At 40.4% G+C, this 26,492-nt stretch overlaps 1 protein-coding gene and 1 long non-coding RNA gene across 3 annotated transcripts in view; one reads left to right on the plus strand and one right to left on the minus strand.

The window, feature by feature from the left end:
• Nucleotides 1-1,235: 1,235 nt before the first annotated feature.
• On the minus strand, nt 1,236-11,141 carry epcam (epithelial cell adhesion molecule). The gene is made up of 9 exons (XM_073050637.1): nt 10,873-11,141; nt 9,756-9,863; nt 5,992-6,244; nt 5,569-5,634; nt 5,047-5,107; nt 4,429-4,530; nt 3,945-4,157; nt 1,854-1,904; nt 1,236-1,771 (listed from the first exon to the last, which is right to left on the minus strand). Exons 1-9 carry the CDS (start codon nt 10,943-10,945, stop codon nt 1,727-1,729), a joined length of 972 nt encoding a protein of 323 aa, XP_072906738.1. The 5' UTR covers nt 10,946-11,141; the 3' UTR covers nt 1,236-1,726.
• A 578-nt stretch (nt 11,142-11,719) lies between these two features.
• The window catches only part of LOC140729980 (uncharacterized), a 38,686-nt gene continuing 23,913 nt past the window's right edge, over nt 11,720-26,492 (plus strand). Inside the window, exon 1 of one of the 2 annotated variants that reach the window (XR_012099453.1) lies at nt 11,720-11,819. This is a non-coding gene — a long non-coding RNA (uncharacterized lncRNA). The remainder of the gene's footprint in view (nt 11,820-26,492) is intronic. The other variant, XR_012099454.1, reaches the window with a different exon arrangement.

Raw genomic sequence — 26,492 nt, forward strand, 5'->3', positions numbered from 1 at the left:
TACCTAATGGATTAATAGAAATAAATAAATCCATAACATTTTTCTCAGGCATTTCAGGGAAGTTAAGAATTAAAGGATTAATAAAGTGTCTAATTTGGAGATATCTAAAAAAATGAGCATTGGGCAGATTGAACTTAGCAGAGAGCTGTTGAAAAGATGCGAAGCGATTATCAATAAAAAGATCTTCAAAATGTCTAATGCCCTTCCTATACCAATCATGGAATGCTGAATCATACGTAGTAGGTAAAAAAAGGTGATTATGTAAGATAGGAAAAACCATGGAAACCATAAAACTTCCTAAACTGAGCCCATATACGCAAAGTGTGTCTAACAAGAGGATTAACAATTAATCTGGACAAACTATAACCATATAACAATCACAGCACGGAAACAGGCCATTCCGGCCCTCCTAGTCCATGCCGAACTCTTAATCTCACCTAGTCCCACCTACCCGCACTCAGCCCATAACCCTCCACTCCTTTCCTGTCCATATACCTATCCAATTTTACCTTAAATGACACAACTGAACTGGCCTCTACTACTTCTACAGGAAGCTCATTCCACACAGCTATCACTGAGTAAAGAAATACCCCCTCGTGTTTCCCTCTGTACTACTAGGGAGTACAGAGCCAAGAAGTGCAGAGATAGATAAATCTTTAGTGGAACTCAACTCCATTGCCACCCAATTAGGGCACTCGGGTTACAACCCAATCTTAATGCCATTCACTTATTCTATGGAACAAGATAGTCAAATTAGGTTTATCCAAGAACAAGCACTGGTGGTAGGCTGGACTAGATCACTTTTTGCAGTTAACCTCCCTGCATTTCCATCATCTGTCCTTTGACTCGATCAGTTCCAACCATGGTTTCTGGGCTATAATAGTAGTGATATTAGTGTTGAAATTACTGTCAAGTTAACTGCCTTTATGGCCCATATCCTAAACATGGAGTGTACAGTTTTTTCAAGTTGTTAGTACACACCAGCTGTAGGAGATGGATCGAATTCTCATCCCTTACTCAGTTTCACCTTCCTTGGCAAAGGGATGGTGAGGAAGAAAACCATCTTCTCTGCTAATCCCAGTCAGAACAAATTAGTGCCATTTTAAAACAGAATTTATTTTCAGATATTTCAGTATTGAAGCTGGGTAGGAAGCTTAATCCTTGTTCCTCCAAACCCCTCCCTCCAGTTGATAAAGTAGGAGTTAAAGTGCAAAAGAGCAAAATTGGGATTTAAATTTAAGTCAAATTTGTAGTCTTTATTAAAAAAGACATTACAATTTAAAAACGTATTTTGTACACAAGCTCCAATGAATTGCTAAACTTAAAACATGACCCAAAACAAGCTTTCAACTATACAGTTTAAAAGGTTAACTATTTCAAAGTTTTCAATATTATCCCAATATTCAATGCTAGTTTAAAATGCCAATATTAAACATGAAAACACAAATTATCTATTATAAACAAGCTACAATCCAGTAAGACCATTTGAGAATTTGCAACTAAAGCCTTGGGAGCAAAGTCCAGTAACATTTACCATTTTGTATTAAGCAAATCTCTCAAATGCAAGTAGAAAAGACGGAATTACTTAAAGGAATGGAAGTTAGGGGCTGCACAGCAACCTTGTAAATAATCCAAAATTAGATGACTATCCACTTGCTTTGGCTCAATGGTTCAATATTCCCAGGTTGTAGGACATCAATTGGTCCCAAACACATCTGTTTTAGGATTAGGTAGTCAACTGCTGTTTCTGAATTTCATCCAGTTCTCTTCCCTGTAACAGACACATGTACACATTAAACTAAAAGCATTTTTAATTAAGAAACTACAGTTTACAAATGGTGAAAAAAACTTACCTCAGCTTTTTGATATATGTGTGACTTGGCTGCCTTCCTTCGGGCAAAGAACTAGAAAAAGGAACCAAACAAAATATTAAGTTCTGTCTAGAAAGCCAAGTGCAGATATGGGATTCTGTAAATAAACTCAAACTACAATGGCAGTTCTATAATCGAGTTGCAAACAAATCAAGAATTTATTGATCAGTAGTAAATTTCTACCAAGATTGTTTTGTGGGCAGAATGACATTTTTCCTCTGGCTTTTAAATTTATGGGCATACTATTAACAAGCCACCATTTATTGGTCATCTTCAGTTACTGATGAACCACTGACCAAGCTGCTGCAGTCTGTTGGTATAGGTGAATGGAGTTGGTGTTTCAGGTTGTATATTGTCTGAACTTCTTGGTGACATTTTTGGGAATGGGAAGTGCTGATCAAGCAAGATCTCGAGGTTGCTCTAGTCTAGTGGAACTTAACTAATCAGTATTAAAACTATACACTTCAATACTTGGATGCAAGAGATTCTGCAGATGCTGGAACCATTGAGCAACACACAAAGCCAGGAGTCAATGCTTCCCTCATCAACTGGATCCTTTACTTTCTGAGCAGATCCCAATCAGCAAGAATAGCAGCAACATGTCCACCACAATTCTAAACACTGGCTGTGTCCTTAACCACTCACTCTACTGCCTATATGCTCGTGACTGCATGACCAGGTTTTGCTTCAACTCCTCTAGTGGTATCACCCACAAACTTCCACATAGTAGGACGAATCTCAACACACACTTGTATGTCTTATGGAGTCATTACATGAATGAGAAAACTTAGTAACAGGGTGTCATGAAATTTTTCTCTCAAAGTCAGTAAATCAAAAGAGCTGGTCAGTGACTTCAGGAAGTGAGGTGGTGTATAATGCTGCTGTCTATACTGACAATGCTGAGCTCCTAGGAGTGAACATCAATCACTTGTCCTGGGCCAACCATCTAGATGCCACATCTAAGCTCAACAATGCCTCAACTTCAAGGTTAAAGAAATTTGGCATGTCCCCCATCAACCATATTCTATCTGGATATATCATGGCTGGGCATGGCAAGTGCTCTGCTCATGAATGCAAGGAACTGTTGGGAATTGTAGATAGTTGAACAAGTGACCAAAACCAGCCTTCCCCAATGGATCTTTTCACTCCCTCAAAAGCAACCTAGTATAATCAATAATCTAATCCACAAGGCATTCTCTCACACCCCTCCTTTCCATTGGCAAAGATACAAAAGCCTTCAAGTACTTACCACTTCTATCCCACTATTAAATTGTCCCTAATCCAATAAGATGACCTTGACCTGACAATCCACTTCATGATATTCATCTGCACTGCATCTTCTCTATAGCCGTTGCACTTTATTCTGCATTTTTAACCTTATTCTACACCTTAATGCACTGAACAATGATTTGATCTATTTAAACAGTAATGCTAGCTTTTCACCATCTTGCTAAGTGTTAGAATTGTAAACCAATTTAGATCAGGCAGCATCATTTCCTTCCAAAGGTGCTGCCTGACCTGCCAGGTTCTTCTAGCAGAGAGGTTCCCAATTTTTTTATGCCAAAGAACAATACCATTAAGGGGTCCATGGACCTCAGGTTGGGAACCCCTGCTCTAGCATTTGTTGCCCTTCATATACTCAGCCAAACAGATCCTTCAACAGTATCCATGCTGACCAATCTCACATTCCCTTCATGAAAGGGATTTCATTCAGTGACCAATTAACCCACCACATTATATGGAAGGAAAATGAACCATGCAAGGAAACTGACAGGAAAAACATCTGTAAGCCTAAGTAGGACCCAAGATCAGGGCTGAACCAGAGTTGGACCTACTTACTACCTGCACCATTCAAATTTAACCACCAATAAACCAGCATTTGATATTTTACTGAATGATTTATTGGAGACAAGAAGATTGAAGAAACTAATCTGCAGATCTCCAACTAGTCAAGCAGCAAAATGGACTACAAACTCATTTGAGTTAAAGAAAATTTGTGACTTTAGAACTGAATTTCAAACTATTTAAGCCAACAAAATTGCTTCAATAAACACTGTTATGTTTAATACTTACAAGCACAATGATTCCAGCCACAACTGCAAGGCACACTACAACAACAACGGCAATAATCCCAGGGGTCATTCTCTTCATGGAGAACTCTGGATTCTTTGAATCAATGTAGTATACATAAGCTTCGTCAAAAGCAAGTTTAGTGCCATCATATGGAATACCATCATCTTGGACTGATCGATTATAGTTGTGGGAGAACAATGAGTTACCCTTGATCTAACATGGAAGGGAAAAAGTTAGTTTTAATATTGTGGTCAGAATTGTACACAGACTAGTCATTTAAGCTCTATGAAAGAGATTAAAATGCATTTGCACACAAAGTCCTCTTTCCATTAACCAGGATTTCCAAAGTCCCCTGCTTACTTGCTTTTAGTTGACAGCAAGCAATTAATGAATACCATCCAATCCAATAATTGCTATCCATCTGAACCAAGGCAAGTTCAGCTATTAATTGCTATTTGTTATCAGGATATTGAAAGCTACTTACATCCTTTTCTAGATAATATGTTGCTGTAGCAAGATCAGTTGGCGAGTTCACAGTAAGATTTTGCTTCAGGTCCAGATATATATAACGGTCATCCTTGAAATACTGAAATAAGAATGTTGGCATGTAAGAAATAAAATGGGTATTAAAGGCCCAGGTTCTTTTAATAGCTTAGATACAAAAAGTGAGAAAATCTTTAACTGTCTCCATTAACCCCAGATTTTGGTAAATCTGTCAGGACTTAAAGATCCAGATTACTTGTTAAAATATTCCCTGCAACTTTGTTTTGGAAAGGAAGCTCAAAAAGCCCACTAACAAAGGTTTACAGATGAACCAGCATTTAAAGCCACAAAATTGGAACTGCAAACTTAGAAGAATCAGTTTGCAGACATAGGCAACACAAAAGCCGAGTCAAAGATCTTCAAAACAGTAAAGGTAAAATAAACAATGATTTCACCATCATAATTACTTTAACACAGATTATAAATATGGCACCTCGGTTTGACCATTTTAAATGAGAAATTTGCTAATGTTCAACATTCACATGGCTTTGATACAAGAAGCATTCCACAAATGAAAGCCAATTTTCTAGACAGGATGCTGAAACAATTATTTGCCTACCTCAATTTTCTCAATGTAGCCTTGGTCCACCTTGTAGTCTGCAAACATTTTTTTGATTGTACTGTTGAGAGAAAAGCCACAAGCATTAGCCATCGAGCTTTTGTAATTTACAGACTGGCTTACACATTTAGCTAAACAGTTTTAAATTAAAAATCAATGCCAGTGATTCAAAGACAAGCACCCAGAACAAAGTCCCACAAATCTGCACTTGAAACAGCACTTTCCTAGGCTTTCTAATGTGCTTCATAGCCAGCAGCTTCAGAAAATATATTGTACAAGTGATGCAGAAGTAAAATTTTGTACAATTACACTTAATATTAGAATAGCATACTATTCTGGCATCCATGTAAAGCAGTGGTTAAGACAAGGGGATCATAAACAGAGACCCACTGTTTTAAAGCTGCACAGTGCCACCAGCATAATGAACCAAACAAAACAATTACGTACATGCACACATCCATGAATTGGGAGCACACTACTGGGCACAAGTTATACTGACTAATTAAACTTGGCAGTGCTTACTCTTTAAGTTTATCTTCACTGATCGCTTTATCGATGGGTTTGTGTCTCAGCTGAACTTGAAACCAACTATGAGTAAAACAAGAGGAGAAATACATTAATACAAAATGGTCCATATATATATTATTTTTTTTAAGAAGAAAGCTTGAAAACAATTCTTACTGATCCTTTTCATTAGGTCAATATGAAATTCACAAAAGGACTGAACTTCCCCCCACTGATTGTCAGCAATGGTCAGTGTTGACACTTGTGAACATTTTTCACAAGCGTGTTCCTGTCTGCCATCCACCCCACTCCCCAAATGCAACATTATGCCAAATAAAACTACAGTCTGCAGTCTATGACTAGAAATGGGTCCACTTCCATTGATCTTTTTACACCCTTCTCCCTGCTACCCAGTCCAATTTTGAACTTCAGTGTACTTACAAGGTCTGCACAAGCTCCGGGCACTTAATGTCTTTATCTCCTTTGTCAGTTCTCCGAACACCAGCACTGTTAACACACCAGCATGTGTCAGTCCCATTGCACTGCTTGGCATGGAAGTCTCCATCATCCTTGCAGTCAGGATCATAAATGCCATCATTATCCAACATAGCATGCTCAGTGGGCTTTCTGCGGGCTCCAATATTAGTCTTCTTTCTGTACATTTCATTCTTCATCATCCAACACTTGCGGGTCACTAAAATGTTTGAAGACCATTAGGTTTTGCCAGATCTACTTTGAGAGTACACTCTAGTACATACAAGATTTAATTCTACTGTTTGGTCCTTCAGACAAGTGGATGAGTGCAGGGCAGAAATATACTTGCTCATTAATTGAATGATTTTCACCATGAAGTATTCTAACTGGCACCCAGTTTCCAGTTGAATAGGAGTTACATTGAATCAGAAGCAGCAACTCCATGTCACAGCACAAAATCCACTTCCACCCAGAATGTCCAAAGCAAAATGTATACAGGTCAAATTTTCCCACTCCTTTACTAAAGAGAATGAACCAGCTGGTGTTAAATTAAGTTACAAAAATTTTAGTTACCATAGTCTTAATTTGGCAACACAAGCTAGTTCTGTTAGAAATCTTTTTTAAAAAAAATCAATTCACTCAATTTGCTGGATCCCAAGAGAGCCTATGAAATGGCTTTTTATAGCAGGTTGTGATTGAGCCCACTACAGGAACGGCAATTCTGGATTGGGTGATGTAATGAGCCAGATTTGCTTAGGAAGCTCAAGATAAAGGAGCCATTAGGAGACAATCATAATGACAGAATTCACCCTGCAATTTGAGAAGTTAAACTCAGATGTGTCAGATTTACAAAGGGAATTACAAAGGCATGACAGGGAAGCTGGCCAAAGTTGATTGGAAGGGGACATTAGTATGGATAACAGAACAGCAATGGCCTGTATTTCTGGGGAAAATTCAAGTGCAAGATACAGCCTTAAGGATAAAGTATCCTAAAAGGGTGGATGAGGCAACCATGGCTGATGAGGGAAGTCAAAGGCACACAAAAGCAAAAAAAGCACATAATGTAGCAAAAACTAGTGGGAAGGTAGAGGATTGGGAAGCTTTTGAAACCAACTCAACACAAAAAAGATGAATTATGAAGGTAAGCTAGCCAATAATACAAAAAGTTTAAAAATTAAAGAGGCAAGGATGGATATCTGATCACTGGAGAGGTAGTAGTAGGGACAAAGAAATGGTGGACAAACAACAAGTATTTTGCTTTAGTCTTCACTGGAAAACACAAGCAGTAAGCCAGAAATTCAAGTGTCAGGGGCAGTAATGAGTGTAGTTGCTATTTCTAAGGAGCTGCTTGGAAAGTGGAGGGATCTGAAGGTACACAAGTCACCCGGTCCTGATGGACTACACCCCAGGGTAATGAAAGATAGTTAAAGAGATTGGAGACATTAATAATGATCTTTCAAGAATTACTATTCTTTGAGGGAGACTGAAGAATAGGAAATTTCAGGCCAGTTATTTCAACTTCAATAGTTAAACTGGGAGTCTTCTAGCAGGATTCCTTAAAGGTCAACTTGGAGGTTGAGTCAGAGGCAAGGAAAGCAAATGCAATGTTAACATTAGTTTCCAGAGGGCTATGCAATGCTGAGGCTTTGCAAGGCATTGGTCAGACCACATTCAGGATTAACGAGTCTAAAAATGCTCAATATTTAAAAAAAGGATGTGCTGGCACTGGAGAGGGTCCAGAGGAGGTTCATGAGAATTATCCCAGGTCTAAAAGTTAACTTATGAGGAGCATTTGATGGCTTTGGGCCTGTACTTGTCAGAGTACAGAAGGACAAGGGAGGCGAGGATAGGAAGTCTTATTCAAACTCAAATATGGAAAGGTCTGGATAAAGGGGGGGGGGGGGGGGAGAAAGAGTTTAGGACCAGAGGGCATAGCCTTAGAATTGAGTGACATTTAGAACAATTCCTTCAGTCAGAGGGTGGTCAACCTGTGCAGGCCAAGTGATTGGGTACATTTAAGGCAAAGGTTGATAGATTCTTGATTAATCAGGGAGTCAAAAAATTATGGGGAGAAGGCAGAAGAATAGGGTTGAGGGGGATAACAAGTTAACCATGATAGAATAGCAGAGCAGACTTGATTGGCCAAAGAGCCCAATTCTGCTCCCGGGTCTACAGTCTTAATTTTGTTACATTTGAAAAGGCATGTTGGCCAAATACTCATTATTTCTTTTCCTGCACATGAAAAACAGTCAAGACAGACAAACAAATGACTACCAATTAATTACTCAAGTATGCTAGGATTCAATCCCCATCTTACATTGGCTAATGATGCACATTTCATTGGCAATGTCAAAAGGAAAATGCAGCCATTTTCTTGGTCATAAATAGTTACTGATACCCCTCTACCAACTCCCTCAAATAGTGGAAGCAACATCCAGAGTAACTCAAATTGTTCAGTTATATCCAGACACACCACAGGACATCCAGGTTTACTCAATGCAAGTGTCTTTATATTTGGCATTTTATGATCAAGTTCTGGCTCCTAATATTTCACACAACACCAAAATTTAAAATTACTATAGGTTGAACAATGTTGTCAAACTCAAACCTGGGATATTTCAGATCAAGTTAAAAATGGGGAACAGTTTTGAAACATCAGGTCACTGATGGGCAGAGCCAAAGATAGCTCCAGAGGGTGGCTTCTCCCAGCTCAGTGAAAGAGTTGCACTCTTTGTTGTAATTTCTCTATTTTCCTTTACAGGAGGCTGGGGTCTTATCGGGATCTTTGATCTAGAGCGACACTCAAAACTGCATTCTGCACTGTGGTGTGTTCCCGTTCTTGGAGCTTGGCGATCAGCAGTGTTTCATTATGTCAGGGGTGGCTGCAAGGCAGGCAAACTTGGGGCCTTGCAGAGTCCTGTAGACACAAATTCTCACCAGTGTCATGAACTGCAGCTTAGTGGGAGCAGGAACATCGAAGACAGCAAGAGTGACTGTCAAGAGGGCTCTGCACTCCGGATCAATCTATGGTGAGGGAGAGTTTGTTGCCAGCTCTTGAGTTGGGGAACTCAAATTAAAAAGCAATACTGCATGCTGACCAACTTTGAAATAGCTGCCCTTCCCTCGTTACGAGAGCCTGTGGAATGTTGAAATGCTGGAGTGAACAGTTAAGTTTTTGATGTACTGTAGACCATGGTCTCTCTTTGGGGCTTTGCTGTTGCTTGCATGGCAGGTGGTGGGAATGCTGATGCTTTATGCTGGAGTAAGTTGGGGGGGGGGAAGGGTGAGGGTTAATATTGTTTGTGCATGGGGGGGGAGGGGGCTTTGGAGATCCTGTGTCTTTGTCATTCATTCTTTGGGGTGTTCTTCTGTTTCAGGGATGTCTTGAGAATAAGAATTTCAGGATATATACATTCTTATACAAAATGGAACTATTGAACTTTTTACCCAAAGTGTTGCCCCATGAACATGGTTAATTGGCCTTTATGATAGTCATAGTTCAATCAGGTGTCTACATAATGGAAAACTTGCCTATTTCTTTCAAAATAAACAATGTTATCAATTCTTTCAAATTCCATCCCCAAAAAATGCCTAACATCCTGGTAATAACTTGAGCAGCAAAATAATGATAAAGGAATAATAGAAAGTTGTCAAGAGAAAAGAACTTTTCATAAAAAGTATAATGTGCATTACTTTGCTGTACACCACAGATCTTTCCATTCAAAACTTACATATTGTGCAATTTACTGGTTGCTTCAGATCCTGAGCCAGTTTCATTGTACATTTACATTCAGATCCACTGCATTTGGCAAATTGGTTTGTTAAGCACATAGGACAAACTGAAAAAAGAAAATATACAAAGTATTAATACAAACAGATCGTATCCCAACACTGAGGCTAGAGAATGAAAGCTAAATAAACAGATTTATCAAACTGTTTTAGTGAGGGGATTTTGAAAGAAAATTCATTCACACTACCAAATTTAAGGTAAGCAGCTCAAATTTCCATTTCCCTTCAAAAACGATGCTCTTACGTTGCAATTTTTAAGAAAAATGACTACCTGTTTTGACATCATGTCCACGAAGGGGTTCTACAGATGCCTCAGTTAATGGTAGACGTCCAAAAGGGTTGGGAACCCCTGGCTCCAAGCCAAGCATATCCATGCAGAATATTAGTAGAATTTACAACCGCCAGGACTTAAGAACTTTTTAAAAGCTATTATTAATGCTTTTTGAGATAGTGATATCATATTTTTTTACTGAGTTAAGTATTGTATGTAATTAGTTTTGCTACAACAAGTGTATGGGACATTGGGAAAAAAAAAGTTGAATTTCCCCATGGGGATGAATAAAGTATCTATCTATCCAAAATACTACCCGCCCCTCATTTACATGCAAATGTTGGCCAGGTTAGTGTTTGTTCGTTGTTAAAATAGAGTATATAATTAACTAGCTTAAAAATTGGATTCTTAAAAGGGATCTGACGACTCAGCTTAACAACCCATCTGATAATAAAGATTAAAATTTAAACCCAAAGAGATTCGTGACTGTAGAGAGAAGTAACTGAAAACTAACACACAAATCGAAGCCCACGCCAGCCACACCTAGCAGGCACCGGGCGGCCCTGCAAGCGACCCCCAGCGGCGGCCGCGGGAATTGCCCGTGCGCCCAACGCCCCAGCGCACCCTCGCGGACGCCGCTTTCCTCCAAGTTTTCGATGTTACATCAGTGATAGAGGAGAAAGGGTCAAAGACAGCAAACCAATTCCAACCACTAAAGTCGACATTTGGAAGAGTTAATAAGTAACCAAAGCGCAGATCCTTGCTGAACGAAACCTTCTGTCACTCACCTTTATCCTCCTCGACCTGCGCCCAGGCGGCCAACGAACACAAGGCCAACACCAAGAAGCCCAACACACGCATCTTGCCCGCTCACAAACAAATCCCGCTTCAGACCAGGTCCTTTTTAACAGAGGCTGAACACCCGGCTCGCAGGTCACGGCTCCAATCGAATGGTCAAATATTACAGACTAGCAACAGCTCTCCAATTCCAGCTCAACCAGAACTTCCTCTACCTTCTTTGTTACAACCTGCACTACAGAGTTCCTCTTCCTCTCGGGCATTTATACCTTTGGGAAGCTGACGTCAGGTTATTACCTGGTGAAACTAGGACGAGTTTTTTTCCTGTTAGGTGATACCAATTGGTCGTCAAGTCACTACCTCTCCACACCATATTTGTCGCTTCCTCTTTGGAAAGATCAGGGCGTGATCACCCGCGACTGCTTACAACAACAACAAAGAACATGTTAAATTCTCCTCTTAACCCACCCAGAAAGTTGAAAATGCCGATGAGCACATGATACCGAATCACCGAGATTCAAAAGACGATCTGTGTTCGAGTTACATTATGTTTACTAACTAGGTGCACAGACTTACTTCAATTCAGCAATGTCATTGATTTTCGTTATTACTTTGCAAAAAAAATAGAGGTGCAACAATTTTAATTAATAAATAAAATCAGAAATTGCCAGGAATCTTTAGCAGATCGTCTTTGAATCTCCTTCTCCTTCTCCTTCTCCCTCCCCCTCCCCCTCCCCCGCTCCCCCTCTCTCTCTCTCTCTTCCCCCCCCCCCCCCTCCCTCCTTCCCTCACTCTCTCCTCTCAGAGAGAAAAAACAATTACAGGTCAGATGGATGGTCGGCAAAAAATGAAAAGTTTTTAAGTACAAAGGCGAAGAGGGACTAACGAATGACAAAATGAAGGGTTAGAAGCAAGGGTTCTAGAGACAGAAGAGACGGTAAGCCCCGTAATTGTTGTATTTCAAAGATATGCTTTATTGACAATTTATACAATAAATAATTGAACCAGATTTGTAAAGGAACCCTTGGAGGCAGTGATCATAATATGATAGAATTCACCCTGCAGTCTGAGAGGTAGAAGCTAAAATCGATTGTATCGGTATTGTATTGAGTAAAGGTAACTACAGAGGCAGAGAGAGGAGCTGGCTAAAGTCGATAGGAAGAGCAGCAGTGGCTGGAGTTGCCGAGGGTAATTTAAAGACGTAGGATCATTTCATCCCAAAGAAGCCTTCTAGGGAGGATGAGGCAACAGTGGCTGTCAAGGGAATTCAGACAGCATAAAAACAAAAGGCAGGGCGTACAACATTGCAGAAATTAGTGGGAAGCTTTAAAAAACCAACAGAAGGTAACTAAAAAAGCCACCTGGAGAGAAAATATGAAATGTAAAAGAGGATACTTGAAGTTTTTTTTTCAGACATACAAAGAGTAAAAGAAAAGCTTGTGTGGTATTGGATCATTGGAAAAAGATGTTGGAGAAGTAGAAGAAATGGTGGATGAAGTGAATAGGTATTTTCCACCAGTCTACACTATGGAAGATACCAACAACATGCCAGAAATTTGTGAGAGTCAGGGGGAAGGAGTGAGTGTAGTCACTATTACTAAGGAGAAGGTGCTTGCAAAGCTCGAAGGTCTGAAGGTGGATAAATTATTTCCAAACATGAGAAAATCTGTAGATGCTGGACATCCAAGCAAGACACACAAAATGATTACTTGGACTGCACCCCAGGGTTCTAAAAGATAGCAAAAGAGATTATGGAGTCATTAATAACTACTTTTTTAAAAATGACTAGAGTCAGGAATAGTTTCAAAGGACTGGAAAATCACTCTTTAAGAAGGGAACTAGGGATAATCCTGGAAACTAGACCAGTGAGTTTCATGTCTTTATTTCTTACATCCTTCACATACATGAGGAATAAAAATCTTTACATTACACCTCCATCTAAATGTGCAAATTGCAATCATAGTAATGTATAATAAATAGAATAGTTAATGCAACATTAAAATGCACTCAAATCAGCATGAGTTAGTCAGTCTGATGGCCTGGTGGAAGAAGTTGGTCCTGGCTATATTGCTGTGATGCTGTTTCCTGCATGGTAGCAGCTGGAATAGACTGTGGTTGGGGTGACTCAAAGGTGGAAAGGTACAATTTAATGTCAGGGAAATGTATACAATATATTTCCTGAAATGCCTTTTCTTCACAATCATTCAAGAAAACAGAGGAGTGCCCCAAGGAATGGACAACAGTTAAATGTTAGAACTCCAAAGTCCCCCCAGCTCCCCTCCCTCCCACGTGTAAGCGGCAGCGAGCAGCAATCCCCCCTCACCCCACCAGCAAAAAAAAAGCATCAGCACCACGACTGAGCACTCAAGCGTGAGCAAATCAATAGCAAAGACACAGACTTGCAGTTACCCCAAAGACTTTGCGATATACCAGATATTCGACCAGATTCTCTCTCTCCCTAATAAGGGAGAAAGAGATGTCTCCATTTTCCCAGCGAGCAGAGAGATATAACAAATAACTCGTTGGTTTATGATGTTAAAAGTCCACCGTCGCTTTTTTTGTGCTGTGAGCCCAAAAATCTGGGCACACAGCCGCAGATATCCCGATTCCTCCGACGACACACGGGTCTCCTGTCGTGACACTGACACTCGATCCGCCCGTCCCGAGACCCTAGGCTTTCGAATCCGAGCCGAACACTTAAGCCAAGTCTTTGGCGTGCTGAACAACAACGGCCGGTTGTGAAACCCCGAAAGCAGGTCCCATTCCCCCAAAGAATTGTAGTCAGCATGCAACTCCAGGTCAGGGTCTTCAAAAGAACCCTGAAAGGGAAAAATAGAGATATTAAAGATGAAAATGAGCTGTTCCCGAAGATACAAGCAAAGGAGTCGCTGTTAAGCGCCATTAACCCTCCTATGTTCCCCAGTGATCCTTCGGGCCCTTTTCTCATACCTGGCTTTGTAAACGTCCTGAATCGTGGGAAGTTCACATGTGTAGGGAGGTTACTAGGGAGAATTCTTAGGGATAGGAATTATGAGCATTTGGAAAAACTTGTTAGGGAGAGCCAGCACAGCTCTGAGCGTGGTAAGTTGTATCTTAATAACTTGACTGAATGTTTTTGACGAAGTGATGAGGGTGATTGATAAAGCCAGAGCTGTGGATGTTGTCTACATGAATTTTAGTAAGACATTTGACAAGGTCCCTCATGGGAGGCTCATCCAGAGAATTAAGACGCATGGGATCCATGGTGAATTAGCTGTTTGGATTCAGAACTGGCTTGCCTATAGAAGACAGAGGGTGATGGTCAAAAAGACACTCTAGCTGGTGGTCAGTGAGTAAACTGAGTAAACAGTTGAAGTTTCAGGCTGAAACTCTTCATCAGGACGGGATAAAAAGCTAAGTCAGAGGAAGAAGGTAGGGGGAGGGGAGGAAAAGAACAAGGTGGTAGGTGATGGGTGAAACGAGGAGAGGGGGAGAACTGGAAATTGAATGGTGAAAGACATCAAGGGCAGGAGAAGGTGGAAGAGCACCAGAGGGACGTGATGGGCAAGTAAAGGGATAAGGTGAGAGAGGGGAACAGGAATGGGGGAATGGTGAAGGAGAGGAGGCAATTACTGGAAGCTGGAGAAATTGATATACATGCCAACATGTTGGAGGCTACCCAGATGGAAAATAAGGTGGTGTTCCTCCAACCTGAGTGTGACCTCATCACAGCAACAGAGGAGGCCATGGGCTGACATATTGAAATGGGAATAGGAAGTAGAATTAAAATGGGTGGCCACCAGGAGATTCCACAATGGCAGTAGGTGCTTGGCGAAGTGGTCTCCCAATCTGCGTCAGGTCTCACCGATATAAGGGAAGCCACACCAGGAGCACCGGATACAGTAGACAACTCCAACAGACTCAAGGTGAAGTGTTGCCTCACCTGGAAAGACTGTTTAGGGCCCTGAATAGTAGTGAGGCGGGAGGTGTAAAGGCAGGTGTGGAACTTGTTCTGCTTGCAAGGATGAGTACCAGGAGGGAGATCAGTGGGGAAGGACAAATGGACAGGGAAGTCACATGGGGAGTGATCCCTGCGGAAAGTGGGAACTGGGGGATTCCCATTGGAGATGGCAGAAGTTACGATGCAGGGGATAGTTAGGTGGTACATGAGGTCAAGAGGAACCCTATCCCTGGTGAGGTGGCAGGAGGATGGGGTTGGGGCAGTGGTGCACAAAAAGGAAGAGATGCTGTTGAGGGCAGCAGTGATGGTGAAGGAAGGGAAGCCCTTTCATTGAAGAAGGAGGACATCTCATTAGTTCTGGAATGAAAAGCCTCATCCTGAGAGCAGATGTGGCGGAGACAGAGGAACTGAGAGAAGAGGATGGCATTTTTACGAGTAATATGGGAGATCCCCGGTACAATTCCCTCTCTTATGAGCTCCATTGAATTGTGCATTCCCTCCAGACTCCTGTAGCTAGAGGTTGGATGTGTATCCAGGGTTGGTGTCAGGTTGGATGTGATTATACTGATGGTGGGGATAGGTGGAAATGAGAGTTAAGCAAACATAGTACTGTAATTCTCCCAAGGTAAGGGTATCAATGTCAAGAGGGCATGGGTTTAAAGTCACTGGATGGAATGTTAAAAGGAATGTGAGTGGTTGCCAGAAGAGATGGTGGAAATAATCATGTTTAAGAGGCATTTAGACAGACACTTAAATAAGGCATAGGATTCAGTCCTAATGTAGGCAAATGAGATTAGTGTAGGTGCTCAAAATGGTCACCATGGATGTGCTGGGCCTAACGGCGGGCTTCAGTGCTGTATGACTTACTGACTATGACTTTATAAGTCTTTACCTCACATGGAAATGGCAGATGACTCCACCGACGTATAGTAGGTAAGGTAGGACCTCTTATCTATCACTGAAGCAAACATCAGTGCTATAATTTATATCTGCCATGGTGGACAATTCAGTCTTAGGCCCTCATATTCAAAATAGAATTTTGAACAAGCGTTATCAAAATATGCACATAATGTATAAAGTATAAAACAGACATCTACTACACATTTTTGATAAAATTTAATGGCACGAAAGCCTTGCAGTTCATCATACAACTATTCACTGTAGTTTTATGATGAGTCATCTCACTGTAAAACTGCCAACAAAATTGAGACTCAGTGTCATATCTTTATATTGTTAGGCTGATAAGATTAGTGAAACAAACAATACAATCTATAACCTGCTTATCAGTGCTGTTACAGAACTAAACGTACTTTAGATAATTATTTTTGTATAAACTTTCTTAATTGCATGTGCAAGCTTTTGTACGCTTTGTGTTCGGTACAACTAAGCATCAAATTTACAGTTTTCAGAATCAGAATGGGGTTTATTATCACCGGCATGTGTTGTGAAATTTGTTAACTTAGTAGAAGCAGTTCAATGCAATAAATAATATAGAAGAAAATAAATAAATAAATTACAATATATGTACATTGAATTGATCAAGTGGAATGAAGATATAGCATTGCATAGATATTGCATTGCATAAGTTGACAAATAGCATGGCATATACCAGTGATACTAAACCTGAATCTGATTTCTGATTTTATTCTGAAATGGCAAGTAAGTTAAGCTAAGGAGTGACTAATGTTTACCACACTGTGCATTACCTCACATTTAATCTGAATTGTTTATTTGGAAATTTGAAATAAAAATGGAAAATGTCTGAATTTAATGTCTCAAGCTTAGTTGCTGCTCAGTGATTGCATGTGTTGCTCAGGGATTTTGGGATCAAATCCCAGGCACAGGGATTTGGGATCAAGTTCCATTCCTGATATTCTAGCACAAAAATCTAAGCAGTGCTAGTACAGTCCTGCATGAAATGTTAGTTTGCAAGATCAAAGCCAATGGTATTGGGGGCAATACATTGCCTTGGATTGACAATTGTTTGACAGGTAGGAACTGATAGGAATAAATGGACTTCTTCAGGATGGCAGGGATCAGCTATTCACAAGGGTTTGGATAAGGGAACGGAATGTAATATTTCAAAGTTTGCAAAATAAACTGGATTGACTGTGATTTGTGAGGAGAATTCAAAGAGACTTCAAAGTGACCAAGCAAAAACGTGGCCTTCACCAGGAAGTTGTCTGCAGTGGAAAACTTTACATATAGGGAGAGATTGGATAGGGTGGGTTTACTCTCATTGGAACATAAGAGGCTATGTGGTGATCTTTCAGACATTTATAAAACTATGAAGGGCTTGGGTAGGAAAGAGCCAGAGTCCTTTTCTAGGGCAGAGAAATCTAGAACCAGAGAACATTGGTTTACGGTGAAAGAGGAGAAATCTAAAGAAGGTCTGAAGGGCAATTGTTTCCACAGAAGGTAATGGTTATATGGAACAAACTGCCGGAGGAAGTTGGAATGTTCTTGGATAGGAATGGAACAGAGGAATACAGGCCAAATGCAGGAAAATTGGTATCACATTTGGCATGAATGAATTGGACAAAAAGGCTCATTTCTTTGCACTATGACTCAGTGACAATCTTCGTCCCAAGAAATTGCCTCTTTTGGACTGCCTACAATTCCAACACAGTATATCCTTTCTTAAATAAGTGGATTAAAAATGTGTACAGTACTCCAGTTGTGGCCTCATCAGGACTTTGTACAAATACAGTAATAATCTATTTCCAAACCAACCTCTTACAATAAAGGTGAATATGCTGTTTATTATACTGTCCTGCAATTATGTAATATGCCGTTCAAGGATTCTGCAACTCATGTTCTCAGCATTATTACTTTTCTATTCTTTGTGTGATTTGTCTTCTGTTGCACATTGGTTGTTCGTTGGTCATATGAATAGTTTTTCAGAAGTTCTATTGTATTTTCCTGCAGGGAAATAAATCTCAAGATAGTATATGGTGACATATACATACCTTCATAGTAAATTTACTTTGAATTTTGAACTATCTTCCTATGCACTTGCTGAACCTGCCTGCTATCTTTTTCTGATTTGAGCAGTAGAACGTCTAGATTCCTGTGTACTTCACTCACTCCTCACTCCTTTGTAATCTTTTTCTATTTAGATAATAGTATGCATTTATTTTTCTTATCTAAGTGCATGACCTCACACTTCCCACATTAAATTTCATATGCCAAGTTTTCACTTCACTTACTCAACCAGATCCTATGGCAGAGTCCGAATATTGCCACTTCCTCATGCACTCCTACTTATTTTGGTGTTATTTGCAAACGTATGCATCGTCCTTTCCTCCAATGTAGTAATATTAGGTGTAAATAATTTCAGGCTAATAGCTGATCATTGGGACATGCTGCTTATTATAAACAGTACTTCCAGCCTGAAAGCAATATTTTTTCTGACTCTTTGTCTTCTATGCAATATCCAGTCTTCGATCCATGGTAACACACTTCACTATGTCATAGTATATTGTGCACCAGTCATTAATGTGGTGCTTTATCAGCAGCCTTCTGAACATACAATAATAATTAATCTACAGATTCTACTCAGTCAACTAAATGATTGGCTACTTCTTCCTCAGTTATAGACTCCAGCATCTTGCCAACGAGAGATTACAGGCTTTTGGCTTACTTACTGTACTGAACAAGGATTACTGTCCTCCTTTCAGTTTTCTTCTTTCTTACTAATTGTTAATAATTACTAATTTGATGGTTTTCAATCTGCTGGTACTTCACTGGAACTTACTGAGTTTTGAAAAATGTCTACCAATGGCTCCACTGTCTCTACAGCTGCTTCCATAAGACCATAAGATATAGGAGCGGAAATGAGCCATTTGGTCCATTGCATCTGCTTCACTATTTCATCATGGCTGATCCAATTTCCCTCTCAGCCCCAGTCTCCTGCCTTCTCCCCTTATCCCTTCATGCCTTGACCAATCAAGAATCTATCAACCTCTGCCTTAAATATACATAAAACTTGGCCTCCACAGCTGCCTGTGGCAAAGAATTCCACAGATACGCCACTCTCTGGCTAAAGAAATTCCTCCTCATCTGTGTTCTAAAAGGACACCCCTCTATTCTGAGACTATGTCCTCTCCCAACATAGGAAACATTCTCTCTACATCACCCCTATCAAGGCCTTTCACTATTCAATAGATTTCAATGAGGTCGCCACTCATTCTTCTGAATTCTAGTGAATACAGGCCCAGAGCCATCAAACACTCTTCATATGACAAACCATTCAAGCCTGGAATCATTTATGTGAACCTCCTTTGAAACCTCTCCAGTTTCAGCATATCCTTTCAAAAAATAAAGCTCCCTTTAAAACCTTTGGGTGCAAGCCATTGGGATCTGGTGACTTATCTGCCTTTAGTCTCAATAGCTTTTCTAATATGTCGTGTCTTATCATAATAATTATTACAAGTTCCTTTCTATTATTTGGAACTAGCCCATGAGATATCTCTCAAATAATTTGTAGTGGTTATCACCATGAATACTGATATAAAGTGTTGATTTATCTTATCTGCCTTTTCCTTGTTTTCCATTAATAAGTCATGTTTACCAGTGTCCCACAATTACTATAGCCTCCTTTTATATATTCATAGAAGTCTTTGCCATTTCTTTTGATATTACTTGCTGTTTTCTCAGTCTTACTTTCAATATTGACCAATGGACTTATATGATATAACCGTCGAAAATGAGTGAGAGCACTGGCAGTGCATTCAACGTAACATGGGCAGCATGTGGGCTCCAGGCTGCTTGTTCATTCTCATGTTTGCTGTGTTCTCTGGGGAACAAATGACCAGATCTTTGGCTGTCTGTATCAACAATGATGCATAAAGTTGTGCCAGTCCCTCTGATATACTGAACAGCAGTGATTACATTCAGGTGTTCCTTAACCATTGAACATTCTGTTTATGAGCTTTCACTTTAAAACATAGGATTTCAAAATACTGATGATACCCTTCACCTAGCATTTTAGGTGTACAAAATTCACTTAATGAAATGTTTTCCGGGATATCTTTGATAAATTGAGGAATGGCATAGCTTCATTTTAGATTAGAGAGCAACAGTGTCCTTCAATATGGCCCCCATGCTGGTTAAAGAGGCATTTGTCATGCCAGTCCTCATAACACATCCTATAAAGTTTGTTATTTTCACAGCTACACCAGTGGCAGAGTCAGGAGAACCAAAAGGCACACTGGTGGGTTAATTTGCTCCTGCTAATTGCCCCTGGTAGGAAGAGCTTCTTCCCTGAGGCTGTGACCCTGCTGAACCTCACATCACAGCGCTAAGCAGTATTGCACCCATATTGTACTGTCTCAGTATTTCTATATTTGTGTGCTGTAGCACTTACTTTTTATTCGCAGTTATTTTATAAATAACACTATTCTTTGCATTTCTGGTTAGATGCTAACTGCATTTCATTGGCTTTGTATCTGTACTCAGCACAATGACAATAAAGTTGAATCTAATCTAATCTAAGTACACTATGTGGTAAAAGAATCAAGGGAGAGTTGATGGACACATAAGCAACAATAAACTGCAGAGCTATTGGGGAATAAGAAGAAAGGGAATGTGACAAATGGGATTGCTCTGTAGGGAGCTGGCATGGACAATAGCTTCTACATTAGCTTGAGCACTCTCATCCCAGATTGGGGAATGTATTCCCAAAACAGTAAATATTCCTGTAATCTATCCCAGGGAAAGAATCAATTGTTGTTGAAACAATTGCTTAAGCAAATAGTAAAATTAGCAAGTGATGTTTATTTAATATTTTGTTCTTATGTAGTCATTGTGTGCAATGCAATATTTGCCAACAGAAAGATAAACAGTGTAAAGTTAACAGCATTGTTACTTAACAGGGCATTGTTACTCTTCCCCCCCTACCCCCTTTTCTTTTTTCTATGACCTTCTGTCTTCTCCTATTAGATTCCTGCTTCCCCAGCCCTGTATTTCTCTCACCAATCAACTTCCCAGCTCTTTACTTCATCTCTGCCCTATTTCACCTATCACCTGATGTTTCTCCCTCCCATCCCCCCCACCTTTTAAATCTACACCTCATCTTTTTTCCTCCAGTTCTGGTGAAGGGTCTTGGCCCAAGACGTTGATTGTACTCTTTTCCATAGATGCTGCCTAGGCTGCTGAGTTCCTCCAGCATTTTGTGTGTGTTGGTCGTTACAAAGCTAAGCTACCTGAAGCCAGTTTGCACGACCTAAAGCAAGGGTGTAATTGTGACTGCTGAAGATCATTCAGAGTTTTGCTATGCCACACAACCAATAGCGGACAGTGAGACTGAACAACATCAAACATTTTGTAACGTGACTGAAGGTCTTGTTGGCAGTATGTGGAGGAGAAAGAAGAGAGTGGAAGGGACTCGGGTTACCTGAAAAAATGTAAACAGACAGCTGCCTGGAAACAAATCATTTTAATGATATTTTCACTCCATTTTCAGGAAGTCAAAGCACTTTAGTACTTATGTAGGATGTTTGGTGTTATAATGTAGGAAAGGAGGCAGCTAGTTTGAGCAGGTTCTGGTCAATATGATAATGACCACATTATTTGTTTTAGAAATGGTAACTGAGGGACAATTTTTGTTTAAGAGTCCAAGGATAACATCACTGTTTTCATTCTGAATTGTGCCAAGGCATCTTTCCAGTGCACCCATGAAACTGGCTGGGATTGAACATCAGCCCTGCTTTTTAAAACACAACAACCCAAATTCAAGTAATTGGTTCAATGCCAAATTATTTTTCTGTTCTCAATTTATCTTGTATGCAGTATTGCTGAATTTTAAAAAAAACTACCGGTAAATAGTTTAACAGTCTTTATTTTCATCCAACTGTTTTAATGATGTTGTAGTACATAGGCTTCTGTAAAATACATTTTCTTCATTTTATAGCTTAAACAATTAAAATAATTTAACAGAGCTCAATTCGCATGCATTATTCTTCCTAATTCAAAATTTTCTGCGTTTTTTCCGCCTCTTGTTTGGGCATCTTTATTATTCATTCTGACGTAAAATTGGTGTTTTGGAGCCTTTTCCTTCAGTGGATCTGTTCTCTTTAGGCCAAGGAAAAGCTTATTTTGCCTCAGTTATTTTTGCACATGCAGCTGCTTTGATTTCACAAGCATATTGTTAACTTTCTCTGAATTTCTCAACACCCCCCTTTTCATTTTCTGTGTCGTTTATTTCCAAAGCAACACGCACAAAATGCTAGAGAATCTCAGCAGGTCAGGCAGCATTTATGGAAATGAACAAACAGTCGACATTTTGGGCCAAGACCCTTCTTCAGTTTATTTCCGTATTTGTAATAGTGTGATCAGAGTTATCTAGTATTAGTTTACTCAGTTTATCCCATTATTTATGCTATCCAAATAGAAACATGGGCAAAATCTTGTTGAAAGATATAAAAGCATAGCCTAAATAATGCATGCATATTAGAAGGAATAAAAATAAATGAAAACAAAGGTCCAGTGTTGCTATTGTGATATTGATTACACTCATGTTTCATTTAACTCTGGTTCGCTGGCCCTTGAGTGAACCAGCTCCTCTGACTTTTTCCAGAACTGTCAGATGACCAGTTTGGCCATGAGTCAACCCAAGGAGGGAGACAGGAGATACATTTAATGTAATGCAACACACACAAAATGCTGAAAGAACTCAGCAGGCCAGAGTCTTCTGGGTCTCAGCCTGAAACGTCGACTGTTTACGCTTTTCCATAGATGCTACCTGGCCTGCTGAGTTCCTCCAGCGTTTTGTGTGTGCTGCTTTGGATCTCCAGCATCCGCAGATTTTTGCACGTTTAATGTAATGCTTGAAAAGCAGCATCTCAAGCAACGCAGTACCCCCACCCCCCACCGTACTGCTAGCTCAGGTGTCTTTGCTCAACCATCTGGGCTGCGGCTAGAACTGAGATGACACAGGAAAGGTACCCGCTGAATCACAGGTGACAAGCATTGATTGACTCTCAGAGGTTGAGAGGGATTTGACCTCCAAAGTAGTAATGAAAGTGAGTTTATGTTGTCTGACTTTTGGATTTGCCTTTTCTTTAGGCTTTTGCTCCAAGATTGCTTTGCTACAGTGGCTCCTAGCTTGTGTTGCTCTGAAAGTATGCAAGCAGTCATACAGGTGGCAGCTTGAAATCCTAAAGGCCACTGTGACTCCCAAAAAGTGGTGTAATTTGTCTCCTATGACTTCAAGGGATGTTGAAAGAATGTTGACTGAGAGGTACAATGAGAACTTTTACCAACCACACGTACTCAAAATTGTACTCTGTTATTTACATGATTTAGCAGGAAACTGGGCTGGGATAAGTTGTGAGACTGGACATACTTGTTTTTGAATTACATCTACATTAATAAATCCTGGTTGTTAGGGTGTAGTCCATAGCAACCATTTCAGCGAGCGAGTGTTTGGCAGTGGGGTAGGGCAGAATGCTCATTTCATTTCACATTGAGCTCTTTTAACCCTTTCCTGACCATGCTGTAGTTTATGCACCAACAACTGGAATTAGAGGATTGTAATGGCACAGAAGGAAGCCATTCAGAACAGCCCATCTCAACTTTCTTCAGCTCAATAATGGCATAATTTATTTCATAGCATTCAACTTTAGAATTGTTTTTGTTGTGCTTTCATTCACCTGATCCTTCTGTCTGTGACCAGCAGCTGTGAAGGGAACTGCCTGTGTTCAGATATCACAAACATGTCCAAGAAATATTATAAGTATACAGTAAATCCTGGACAAGCTGAGCGACTGATGGCATGCAGACAAAGTTACGGGGTGAAGGCAAGAGAATGGGGTTGAGAGGGACAACCAATCAGCCATGATGGAATGGCAGAGCAGATTCGATGGGCCAAATGGCCTAATTCTGCTCCTATGTTTTATGGTCTTATGGTCTTACATTTGGTTTTCTCTCTGCCAGTGGTCTCCATGTGTTGTTCAACAGATGAGTCTAGACAAGGAGCAATTCCCTAGCCTTGGGGTGACGACTCCATCTTTCTGCTCCAATGCCTGTAAGACTTGGAGTAGGACAAGGGGCATCTGTCCTGGAGATTAGAAGGAAAATGGTTAAATAAATTATTTACTTTTTACTTATTGTAAGAGTATCAATTATTTTAGTTAATTTTATTTTAAGAGGTTGATCTTCTTTAATTATTTATTGCAATTATAGTAGTTTTTAAATGTCATTGTCAAACTCAGGGTACTTTGGGGATGGGTGGGTCATTTTTTTGGGACATTCTGAGATTATGTAATTGTAGCAGATTGATGGTTGGGGTTTATACACTTGCCTGGTGATCTACACTTGAAGTACAGTACCTCCTCTAGCCGACAACCTTTAATGCTGTTTTTGAGCTGGTGTGTCCTAGGGTTAGATTAACACTGTAGTGTTAGGAAGGCAGAGCTCTTCTTCCTGCGTTGGCACAATTACAGAGCTCGAGACGCAGCTGCAGTTTGCTGCGCGATGTAGGAATAGGGAGAGGGGGTGGTTCCAGCACAGCAGCTCCTCTACGACCATGTGAGATTGGGAGCAATATGGATGCTGAAGCCATGTGTCAGCGGTCACTCTCCATGGAAGGATTGAGGTCAAGCTGTCACCCCCCTCAATGCTGACGGTCTGAGACTGCTGTGATTATTGGTGTGGACTGTCGTCTATGTGGTCTCTTTCAGTTTTCTGTGTTTTCTTTCTTTTTGCTGTTTTCCAGGTGAATGATATGTTGTGTTTTGTGTGAGGGAGGGCTTGGCGATTTGGAGTCTGTTGCTCTTGGTGGTGTTTTCCTGTGAGGGCGATCTGTTAGTTTTTTGTATGTGGGAGAGGAGGTTTGGGGTTTGATGTTATTGTTGTCTTTTTTTTGCGTGGAAGGGGGTTGGGGATTAGGGATTTGATGATCTAGCTGCCTTTTTCTGAGTGGACAATCTGTTTGTTGGGGTTTACAAGATTTATTTATTTTTATTTTTCATGTGAGGGGGTGTTGATATTCTTTTTTTCAATTACATCCATGGTTTTTCTGTATTTCATATTTCGTGGCTATCTGGAGAAGACGAATCTCAGAGTTGTATTCTGTGTACATACTTTGATAACAAATTGAACCTTTGAACTACCAATCTAGTGGCCTAAGTAGGTAGTCCAACAGGAGCAGTTAAATTCAATTAACCAAATACACATTGGAACAAAAAGCAATCATCAGTAATTGTGATTACAAAGCCACTGGAGTACTGTTAAAACCTAACTGCTTAACTAGCACTGATTGTAGAGGCTCCTGTGTGTATAAGAACAGAGTAAAGAGATAAAGTAGGATGTCATGTAGTGGTGGTAGCGAGGGGAGTGTTGCAAGGCTGGTCATGGTAATAGTATGATTGAGATCTGAGTAGTTGAGGGGAGAGATTCGATAGAGATTGAATTCTTAAGAACTTCACTAGATTTGTCAACTTTTTTCAGAATTTCAGCTTACTCAGAGAACTCAGCTCTGAGTGTTGCTCTCGATTTCTCATTGATGGTGAAGATGTTATTGTTGGATGTCCCACTCCCATTCTGACCTTTATCTCATTAAGATGGCGGTGCACAGCGACAAGGCAGCTTCCAAAAATGGTGCCAGCTTTCAATTCTTAGATAATGTTTCAAGTTTTTTAGTCAGAGATTTTAATCGACCAAAACTCTGCGAACACAATGCCACCGAGCTCTTGGACAAAATTACATTTAGTCTGCCAGCAGCTGAGTTAATAGCGGTGCTCAACAGACCAGGAATTCTAGGGACACCAGAAGCAATGACAGCGACCTGGTCAAAGTGACCCAGTGGATGAAGAGGCAGGCGCAGGCACTGTGAGAGGAAGCAGAAATGTGGCAAGAGAGCTAGGAGGAGAGCTAGCCCGACCAGACCTGTGGTACCATCACTTTTTCTGGCCAATGTCCACTTGCTGGATGATAAAATGGACTTACTGAGAATGAACATCCAGAAAGAGATGAGAAATAGCTGCATACTGCTTTTAACCAAAATGTGGCTAAACAACAACATGACTGATTGGGCATTTCAACTCGATGGGATGACTGTTCCACGCAGACAGGACCTCCCTGTCAAAGAATTCCAGAGGAGGTGGAATCTGTGTGTACATTAACAATGGTCGGTGCACAAACTCATTTGTAGCTAGCAGTAACTGTTCTGGGGAGATTTTGCAACTTACAATTAAATGCCGGCCATATTACCTGCTCAGGGAGTTTACTGTTGTGTTTGTCACCACTGATTGTCATCCCCCCGAGCCAAGGCTGCACTGGGAGAGCCTTACAGTATCACCAGCTCACTACAAAGCAAGCATCCAGACAGTCTCTTCCTAATTACAGTAGACTTTAATCATGTTAACCTGCAGGAAGTTTTACCCAAATTCCACCAACACATCGCCATGGCCAGTAGGGGAACAAACAGACTGGACCATGTTTATACAAACAGACACAGTACTTGAAAAGCCGACCCACACCCTCACCTTTCTTTGCCTCTCTGACTGCATATCCATAATGTTAATCCCAGCAAACAGACCACTGCTGAAAATAGAGAAACCAGTCAAGAGGATATCACTGTATAGCCTAATGAAGCGATCTATCTGCCTCAGGACTGCTTTGAATGGACAGATGTTCAAGGAGACAGCCACAAAAGGAGTAGACACA

The sequence above is a fragment of the Hemitrygon akajei genome, chromosome 7, assembly GCF_048418815.1.
Source record: "Hemitrygon akajei chromosome 7, sHemAka1.3, whole genome shotgun sequence".
NCBI lineage: Eukaryota > Metazoa > Chordata > Chondrichthyes > Myliobatiformes > Dasyatidae > Hemitrygon > Hemitrygon akajei.

Excerpts from the sequence above, each read along its gene's own strand:
- epcam (XM_073050637.1), bottom strand. The coding sequence starts at position 10,945 with ATGCGTGTGTTGGGCTTCTTGGTGTTGGCCTTGTGTTCGTTGGCCGCC. Across the intron at positions 9,864-10,872 it reads GCAGGTCGAGGAGGATAAAG|TTTGTCCTATGTGCTTAACA; the intron begins GTGAGTGACAGA and ends TTCTTTTTTCAG. Across the intron at positions 5,108-5,568 it reads AGTGAAGATAAACTTAAAGA|TACAATCAAAAAAATGTTTG; the intron begins GTAAGCACTGCC and ends TTCTCTCAACAG.